Raw genomic sequence first — 10,427 nt, forward strand, 5'->3', positions numbered from 1 at the left:
ATCTCTCTGGCAACTGGTGATCTAATAGTGGTACCACAGTACCGTTCTTGAGGGATTCCCAGCTGTAGTCATCTACTGCTCACCTATGCCCTGGCATGGTAATCTAGCAGGCGTGTGTTACTGAAGCCATTCGCTTTAAGAAACGAGAGAAAACGGTTTTCAAATGAGGAGAGGAGATCATCTCTGGATAAATCTAAATTTCAATTATTAGGTTTATTATATAATTACATTAAACACAGCAGGCGTCCTCTGATCAGTCTTCATATGGTATCTGCCTCTTTCTTGGAGAATCGTCACAGCAAACTCGGCATGTGGAACAGCGTGGGAGCTTGTGCAGCCACGAAACCCTGCTGCCACCCACCAGTCTGCAAACTGGAATGTGCTGGGGGCAGCAGAAAGGAAAACCTGAACAGCTCAGCACTATGGGGCCAAGGAAAACTGGAGTGCACTGCAAGTGCTAAAGTCACCGCAGCGAGATGTTTTGTGGACAGGCACCTAAGGAAGAGACAGAGGCTGTCTTTGAATAAGCCCCGACATCCCCTGCCCGAGTGCTGCGGACCAATACATACGATGGGGCCAAGAAAAAAAAGTCTCAGTTACCTTTCCTGAGGCCCTGACCCATACTATAATATTGGGACTGAGGCAGCATGTATCCTGCTCTTAGCCGCTTGAAATGGGGCTGGTCTAGTTGCTTCTCAGAAGTGTGTTTTCCATTAAGCAGCTCTATACAAGTTTTTGAGTCAATGAAGGTGACGTGGAAAAACAAATAAGAAAATTTAGAAAATATGAGATCCAGACATTTAATATTTTAAAGAAACCTACACAATGGAAATAACTGCAATTTAAATGAAAGTACATGTTTTTTTCTTAGCACTACCATTCTTGTTAATGGAAAAAAAAATATCCTCTCAGCTTATTATTACTGCGGTCAAACCCAGCAGCATCCAGAAAGCAAATGTTTTCAATGATAATCTAACAAAAATAACAACTGGTTCTCTGGTGTGTTGTTTGTTTGAGTTGTATGGTCTCTCTAACTCAGACTGCGAGCTCCTTGCAAAGTGCTGGTGGCACTTGCAACCACGACGAAACAGGATTCATCCTCACCTGGGACAAGTGAAGCTCCTCTGTGCTGTCCTGCTCCTTTAGTGCTTCTATCACTGTAGACCCAGAGTATGCCACAAATACCCCTCCTTCAATGGCCCCTGCTCCCTTGCAGATTTTAACTGACTCAGTAACAGCAGTAATTCTACTGGACTTGAGTCACCTTGCCCAAAAAGATGAAGAACAACAAAAGAGGCATGTCCTAGCTGAATTCAGTTCCAAGCTTCGGCATGCCTCTTCTGTCCCCATGTCTGTTTGCCCCCTTAGAATGTCAAGAAAAAAGAAACAATATATAATCTAATATTTTTAATTTTATGTACAGGAATATAACGTTATGGCAACTTTGTACATGAAATACATACAGTATTTAAACATGAAAATCAGCTAGGTAAGAATTTACATTAGCAATGAAACTGCTTCATGTGCAGCCCAGTTAATACTTAGTTTAGATCTGTATTTTATTGGGGAGATATTTTAATAGTTTACAATCATAGAAACATAAACATTTAAAACAAGACTCTATAAAATAATTTACAGAAACCCTACCATCTACACTGAGAGAAAGGGTGTATGTCTGTGAGTTTTGTGTGTGAATAACAAGGTGGACGAATGATGTATCTCGGCCTTTTAAGTATAAAATAATTTAGAAGCAGTTCATGCAATATGGAAGCAAAGGAGTGCCAGTTCCTTCGAGGTTTCCTGCTGCCTTGGACATCTACTGAGCATCACATGTGGGTCACCGGACACATGATAATACCGTTGCCAGATGCTACCAGAGAGCACCAGCCTCAGTTCCTCCAAACAATTACTTATGTAAACATAAATATACAAGTTGATATCCTTTTCTACACAGTACAAATACAGGACACAACTTCTCAGCTGTGCAAGTAGTCAATCCATATACTGGGAAGTAGCATAATGTTCAGACCGAAGTTCTATGTATTTCTATGTACAGGGGCACTAACAGAACTTCCTCGTTTTCACCAATTTGCTCTGATATTTCACGGAGTGCCCGCCGTGCCCTATCACATAAACATCCAGCAGGTAGGACTTGCCAGGCTGCAGGCCTCTGATTGTCTCTGTGGTCACTGCTTTCTGGATGTTCTGGCTGTGGAAGTATTTACAGAGAACCTTGTCCGATTTCTTCCTTGTATCTGGACCCAAGCACTGGTTCTGCTCTCTTTTCTTCTGCTCTTCGTTGTAACTGTCATCTACTTCCCTTTTGTAGATGCAGAATTTGTTTCTCTCTTGCGTGCCCAGCCACGCCACCGTGACCGAAGAACACGTGCGGAGTTTGTCAAAGGCTTTGATTCGCGTATCTTCAGGAAGAGAAGGAAACGACTGCTTGTTAGGCCTTGTTGTAGCCAGGATCTTCAGCATAGAAGCACCTTTTTTGCTTCCTTTCAGCCTAATGAGGTATTTAGCTTTTGCTTTTCCCCGAAGCTGGAACTGCCGCACACCCTCCACATTTTGAGACAAGAGAAGTTTTCCATCTCTTCTAACTTGGATCTGAACAGCATCCAGGCATGAATGAACGGAGAAGGTGACTTTTTGGTGAGATGACACAGGAGCAAACCGTAGAAATTTGGCTCCCTTTCTCTTGATGAATACATCTGTAACTTTTCCGTCCTTCAGTTCGACTGTTTTCTGTTTAGCCTCCTCCTTCGTTCTGGCAAAGGTGCCAACGTATGCGGTGCTCATGTTAGTGTTGGTATTTACTGCAAACATGTCAAAGTAGTACTGCGTGTCGGGCTTCAGGTCAGACACTGTAAAGATGTTCTTGTTCCCGATACAAACCTTATGCAGGTCAACTCTCGGCTTTGAAGATGTTTGGCGCCCAAACTTTGATGATGATTTTAGGAAACCACGTTCTTTACCAGAGTTGTTCTCTGAGGGGAAGCCAAAATGGGCAAAGTCAAATGGACTGAAATCCAGACCTGGTTTTGGAGCCATCATGAAGGCATCATCAGAACTGAGCTTGGCTTCAACAGCACAGAGGCTTTTGAAATTGTGTTCTTTATTGATGACTATGCAATACTGAATTGGCTGTTTCAGTAAGGAGGCGGTGGGACTTGGTTTCCACGCCAGCGTCACTGTTGTACGTCCCAGAGAAGTGACATCGATTCTGGGATCGTAAGGTAATTCAGGATAAGGTTGGTCTGACTCTGGAGTAGTGGTTGCATACACTTTAAAATGTGTATCTTTCTCTGTCGACAGCAGATCTAGTTGGTACAAACCAGATGGGGAACTAGAGGACACAAAGTACTCAACATCATTGCCTTTGTAAGAGAACAGCTCTGTGCCTTCCTCATTAGTAATCTGCTGTTTCTGTTGCTCAAGAGGTTCTGGTTCACCTAGATTACAAGCAAAGAAAAACATCTGTACAGACACAATCTGCGAATATGAGAAAATAAAACTCTAACAGACACTTCTACATAAAATACAAAAGTGAGATGAAAAAGGAAGGTTGTTATCTTCTGAGGAAGATGTAGTCAATACTTCTGTCAAATCAGAGAGGGAAATTGGTTTGGCACTCAGGTTAAAACCAAATGCAGTAGAAATTGCACCTGACCAGTATTAACGGAGTCTCGTGAATGGCAGCTAATACCTTCCACTAGACTACTTCAAGCACCAAACTTGGAGATGCCATACAGTTCCCCAGGAGGAACTGAGTCGGCTGCCTGTTTCTGGACTTGGGCCCTTAGCTTTGGCCCTCTGAGTCACGCTAAAATTTTGTGCCTAAATACAGTGGGGGCCAAAGGTGTGTATACCATACAGTGTGGTGTGTATGACATTTTAGCACTTGTGTGAGAGGCTCTGGAAGCCAAAGACCTTTTCTCTTTTGCGTAGCAGTTATATGGCTATTTCCAAATAAGGTCCATGTCTACAGACGAGTCCCCTCAAAGGGGCGAGCTCAGCCCTGCTGCAATGCCAGCCCTGTCTCTCCAGTTCTTATCTGGTGTACACAGCTCACAGCAAAGCCCCCGTGAAACCGAGTTACTCTGGGCAAACACAGTTTGTTGTGGCACGATCCAGTGCACTCTGTAACTATAACCTCAGCTTTTGCTTTGATTTTTTTACAGCCCTTTTCCTTGTCATGTTGCTACCTGCTGCCAGTTTCCTGCACAACGGCAGGACTGGGGCTGAAGATCCAAACAGCAGGAGATCATAAAGATGGGCCTGCTGCGAGACTCAGCATCACACTGAGACTGGTTTGAGGAGCTTCGAATCCAGGAGAAAAGCAGGTCTCTGAGGCGCAAGGGAAGTCGTTGACGGTTTGTTACCTGAACCTTCTCCGCTGGCTTCCTCTGGGAGCTCTTGCACACTCAGTTTCCACTCCAGAGGGGCATCGCATGGTGTCACTGTCACTGCTAAGGGAGTGTTGTCCTCTTCAACCACAAAGAAATACCTAGGGGAAGGTTAACAGACCCATACGTCAATAAATCCTGATGGCAGCCAACCGGCAGGGACTGACTTGACATGATCAAGGTTGATCTGGGTGGGGCAACAGAGACAAAAGCGTTGCTTATAGGCAAGTGTGTGCAGAGGGAATATGGAAAGGTCGGTGTGGGAGAGCTAAGGACGTGAGGGGAGACACCCCCCCCAACACGGTGCTGCAGAGTTCACACTTTGCTTGTCAAGACATGGCAGAGGGGTTTCTGGCCTCCTGCGCTCCCCTCCATTAGCTTCACTTTTTACCCCTACGCTAACTGTATACAGTATAAATGGTCACAAAGGTATAAATGAGGGAAACGGGATCTTTCCTGGAATTTAGGGATATGCTGTTCAAAGCAGGACACACATTTTATGCTACGTCCAGGTAGGGGCCCTAGCAGCACATATAGATACATACACATTCAGCTGTCCTCCTGCATCACGTCATTTATTGTAAAATGTTTCTTACCAATGAAGGCTGAAGGAGGCGTATGATATGAGGAGGAAGGTGGCAATGCTGGTCTTCCCTGAACCCTTTAGAGCCTCAGTCTAACCTCAGTATTTTCTGACCCATAGGGTCAAGGTTGGGAAGTGGGGAGTACAGATCAGACTGGCTTATGCTGCTTCTTTAAAGCACAGTATGAAATAATGAAGAGAAACAAGTGTGGTGGGATAAGCCTGTAGTTTCTAATTTCCTTCCCTCTCCCTTTGCCTCCAGACATGGTTAGTGGCCCCACTTCAGGGAACTTCTGCGGTCTGTGGAAGCTCTGGGCTTATCCCAGAAATCAAATAAATTGGACAGACCCTCAGCCGTGGAGGCCAGACTGGGATGGAAACTAGCATATTTACTTACTTCACTAGACAGAACACTAGCATTTGTATTTTTCTGGTTTGGATCCAATTTCTATTTCAAAACACCCAGCAAATAAAGCTAGTATCTTCAAAGTACAACTTCCTCACCGGAGCCAGACAGAAATACCTTTTAGGGGTGTCTCGGAAGAGGTAGCTGCTAATTTCGGCTCCATCTGGGATGACTGATGAATCATGAAAAAATGCTTTGTCCCGGATCTGCATTTGGAAGAGCTCCTCATCTCTGGTAGGTAACTTCTGGGGCCTGGAGCTGAGCGGCAGCAGCAGCAGCAGCAGCGGGCAGCGCAGCAGGAGCATCCTACAGCAACGACAGGGAGTCCCACCTGAGGAGGGCTGCACCACACGCAGCAGGAGCTGCCGCCAGCTCGTCCCACACTGGTGGGCGAGACCGTGGCAAAGCACCGCTTTATTTGTGACCCGCGCTCACTGACTCAGCTAGCTGCAAACTCGTGTGGCTCTTGTGGGCTGATTTACTGCTGAAACCCGAGCATACCTATAACAACGCCTCGTGCACTTTATGTTTTGCAGGCACCTTCACTGTACTGCCGTACAAGCACTAGGAATACATATTGTAAGGACTAAGCTCGCATCGTCACAGTGCTTGGATAAAGTATGTAAATAAGATTTTTCCATCTTGAACTGTAATTGAAAGCAAGCCCACGCACTGGTTGCAAATTGGTATCTCTCCCTCTCATTAACAAAGAGCAAAAGCCTTCCACATACTTTGGTAGAGCTACAGTTTGATGTTTTGCCATAGCAGAAATAATGCTCGCTGGACATGAGAGCTAGAGTAAGCACAGAGCAGATGGAGGGTACATCAACTTCACTTTCCTTAGGAGATTCTGGTTGGGCTTCCAACAATCCTTTGAAAAGTAAATATTTCCAGTGAAATTGTTCTTTATAAAAATAGTGAATTAGGAAAACGTGATATAAACCCACACATATTCAAAGCACATTGGTATGAGCATGCAATTTAGCAGGGCTTAATCCTCAAACCTGATGGGAATTGCAAAACATAAAAGCAGAGAATCCCTTACAAATTAGGCATAATAATTCATAATCTCAGCCTTTCATTATTATGTCTACAACTAGGTCAGTAATGACTACCCTAACATATACAGTGGGACAGGCTGGAAATCTCCTTTCAGTACAGTAGATGATCTCATATGTAATGGCTCTGGTATGGGGGGGTAGGTAGGGGGGAAACAAAGCCCATTTCTGGTACGAGTATAGTGAGTTGAAATTGCTAAATGATAACATTTTTTAAAATTAGAAAAGAGAGGTTTAGGCCATTACCTAAACTGTGTTAGCCACCGGCTTTGGGGAGAAGCATGATAAAAAGCTGAGCTGGCAGGAACAGTTTTATCTTGTTACTTGGCTGAATGCGCGGTCGTGCACCGCTCCTTGTACTGCACTGTAAGTTAACGATGGCTTTATAACAAACTCTTTCTTTTTACCTTTAAGATCAATTCTGCTGCTGAGATTGTTTTTTTTTTCCCTCCACTATGTAAAAATAGCAAACATAAAGCTCCTTGAGAAGTGCCATGATGTAGTCTAAGCCATGAATAAAATTGCTCTTCCCCTACAAGCACTTCATGAAAATATGAACAGGCGCCGCTGAGGGAAGCCCGAGCAGCCTCCTCCTTCCCCCTCCCATGGCTTTACCTTCCAAAAACCCCAGAGGAGCCACTGGAGGCTGGTGCGGTCACGGTGCGGGACCCTCCTCCTCACCCCAGCCCACCCCCTCTGGCCCTTTGGGAGCTTTCAGCAAGACCCACTCCTCAGCGGCCCCAAAATCCCCACATGCCCCTTCCTGCTCTCCTCTTCACGGAGGCAAGTGGCCAGCAGCCTGCCAGCCTCTGCCCCTCTCGTCATCACCACGTCCCTGCTGAAGCTCACTGTGGGCACTGGCATCCCAAACAAGGGAATTCGTCGTGGGCAGCACGGGGTCTTGTCCTCTTTTTCACGCCCGAGCTCCTGACAAAATCTTCCCAAATCCCCCCTCCCTGCTGCCTCTAGCTCCCCTTCCACCGTGCGCAGAGAGGAGGCTGCAGCATCTGCCTGTCCTGCAGTCTGTCCTGCTCCCGGTATGGCTGAACACAGCCGTCCACATGTAGGACAGCAGGTCTCCTGACACCAGCAAAGCCCGCGGAGGGCTGTTTTTGCCCTCATATTGCTTCCTCTGCCTCAAACATCATTGCTATTTAATTGCTCCTTCCACCAAAAGCGCAGGTGCCCCCCCGGCTCAACCCCTCCCCTCCTCTCCGCTGTCCCTGGCCCCGTTGCCTTTCTACTGTTTTCTCCCACTCGTGCTGTCCAGCTCGGTCTCTGTCCTTCATCTCTCTATTTTCCCACTGAAAGTGGTGATGCAAGAGGGAAGAGAAAATATCTAGCAAACCCTGAAGTAACAGTAAGCCACAAGTGACGCGTACTGAAAAATCCCTCTCCAGGATGCAATTTTATCTTTGCCTCCTTTTGCTCGTGCCCTCCCTCACACCAAGGGCTGCTCTGCCTTCCTCAGCTTCCTCTCTCCCTGGCCCCTGCATATTCCTATATTTGCAGCCAGATCCTCCCCTTCCTGAGTGGAAACCCATGGGAAAGATGAAAGCGAACGCTTGAGGTTCACCTGGCAGAGTTTCTCCTGCAGTCATGTCCCAGGTGGGCACGGAGACCGTGGAGGAGCCCCATGCCCTCTGCGAGCGAGCGGCAAGCGTGCCGGGGAGCCCTGCGGCGAGCTTGCCGGTCGATGGCCCCGCCGTCTTGTGGGGAAGCCCTGCCTGTGCCGAGGCTGCCAAAAGCTGTTTTGCAGTTGGAGAAGGCTGCGCCCTTATTTATTCGGCAATAACCTGGTGACAGCAACGCACGGCCGCGGTTCCCCATTTGCAGGACTTGTAACGCTTCATCTCTGGCGCTCACAGGTCAAATTGTGTGCTTCGTTATTGTTTGGGATGTTTTAATAACACGTTACTGCAGTGCTGTGCCCCATGGAAGGGAAAGGAGTAAAGAGCTTTACCTAAGACATGCAATTGCTACTTATAGTTAAATCCTGATTTAGCTTTCCCAGTGTTTGTCAAAATTTATCCCAACCAGGTCCTGACTCAGCTTTTGATGACAACAGACATATTTCCTCGAATTCAGACTGAAGTGTTGATACTTATCACCAAAGTTAATGACATTTGACCTTTTGGAGCAAAGATCGTAAGTCAAAATACTTGCTGACTTGAGTCACCAAAGTCAGCAGAAACCTCCTCTCACACAAAGCAGGATGAGTCTCGTGTGCTCTAACATGCTGTTTATTGATTTTTCAAGTATTATCATTGGCCAACAGGGAAGAAATTCTTTCCAACTTAATCACAACAGTTACAGCAGATTATTTGGTTAGGTAAGAAACTCTGACACTTTCTGCAGACAGCGTCCTCCACATGAACCCCTTGAAATTGCAATCTTGTACATTCCCATAGTCAGTTCCAGTGCAATGGAACCTCTATTAAAATAAACGATTTTTGATTATAGGACTACCCAGGCTAAACTTCACTTCATAAACAATTTCACTAGCTAATTGACTTAAAAAACTCCTGTAGACAGCGTCTCTGTCCCCGTTAACAACTGCGGTGTAGCGACAAGGTACAGATTTGTCTCTGATTTCTTTATCTAATTGTAAAAGCATTTAGGCTTAAAAATAACTACAAAAGGCACGTTAAGGTTAGTTCTGTGATCCCTGCCCAGCCTGGGCAGGCAGCACCGGCCCATCCCATACATGGAATAGCTTGCAAAGTTGTCAACTGTTACTGAAAAAGAAAAGTTTTATAATCTTTGTTCCTTTACAAGCGAACAGGATTTTGAGGGCTTTCATTTTCACATCTCCAACCTCAGAGGCTTAAAATGGGCCCAGTTTTCACGCACGACACTTCCAAAAGCGGGACACCTCAACAGCAGAGCGGCATCCAAAACTCACTCACAGTTTTTGGAAACCGTGCTGTCAGTGTTATACCACCCTTTCACACCAGTTAATAAACAGATTTTATTTTTTGCAGTGCACTCATTATAATTTGGCAGAGTTTTAAGCTAAATCCTCTATAGTTTACTCACGCAGAACATCAAGAGGAAAGCAAAAAAATCATTTATTCGTCCCGTGTTTCTTTCTGGGCAAGTTCACCGCTGGGCAATGACTTTGACAGAGTCCCTCAGAAAATGCACTTGCTAGATGTGAGCATGTGAATTCGTGCTCTCCCACCCAGCCCTCGGAAACTTCCAACAAACGATTTTCTTGTCTCGGTGTGCCCTGCTCCGAGCCGGTTTCATTTTTAGAAGCCAGGTAAAAGCTGAGGCCTAAGCGCTACACTGTAAAGCCATACAAATTACATGAAGTATGTTGTGTGATTTTTTATTCTCCAGACCGTGCCACTCCTAAATGCCTTTTATTCCCTTTTCTACAAGTTCATCTTGTTTTCTTTTCTTTTAAACTCTGAGTTTATATTTTAACTGAATTTAAGAGAGCGCCAAAATAAACAGTCCTAAGTGAAATAATAAGCACCGTTCTCCTTCTCCAGGATTGCAAAAGTGCCCTCTAATGGCCCATCTTTACCTCTCGCTTTTTCCCCAGACTCTCTCTAAACCGAGCCTTAAACCCGAGCACGAAGGTAAACTTCCCGCCGCGTCCCCCTGGGCCAGGCTGCCGCTGGCTGCAGGATCAGGAACAGGGGCAGAGCGGCGGGGATCAGGAGCAGGGGCAGAGCGGCGGGTACGGGACAAAGCTGGCACCCCTGGTCCCCAGGAGGTCACACCCCGGCACAGGGGAAAGGGATCGCTGGCCAGCCCGGCCGTGCCAGGACGCCGACCTTCCCGGCGTTGCTCGAGGAGAGGGAGAGCCCATGCAGCAACCACGAGCACGGCACGAAAGGAGAGGTAAAAACCCGCCGCAGCTTGGAGGGACCAGGATGGCACATGCAGACGCCAGCGGCTCTAGACCAGCAACAAGAGCAACACTGAAAAATGTCCTCGAGAAAATATGACTTGCTCGT

At 46.4% G+C, this 10,427-nt stretch overlaps 1 protein-coding gene across 1 annotated transcript; it reads right to left on the reverse strand.

The window, feature by feature from the left end:
* Positions 1-1,392: 1,392 nt before the first annotated feature.
* NDNF (neuron-derived neurotrophic factor) lies at positions 1,393-5,703 on the reverse strand. Its single transcript, XM_009334919.1, has 3 exons — positions 5,516-5,703; positions 4,386-4,510; positions 1,393-3,455 (listed from the first exon to the last, which is right to left on the reverse strand). Exons 1-3 carry the CDS (start codon positions 5,701-5,703, stop codon positions 2,062-2,064), a joined length of 1,707 nt encoding a protein of 568 aa, XP_009333194.1. The 3' UTR covers positions 1,393-2,061.
* Positions 5,704-10,427: the final 4,724 nt, after the last annotated feature.

This window comes from Pygoscelis adeliae, unplaced genomic scaffold (assembly GCF_000699105.1).
Source record: "Pygoscelis adeliae isolate BGI_AS28 unplaced genomic scaffold, ASM69910v1 Scaffold31, whole genome shotgun sequence".
NCBI lineage: Eukaryota > Metazoa > Chordata > Aves > Sphenisciformes > Spheniscidae > Pygoscelis > Pygoscelis adeliae.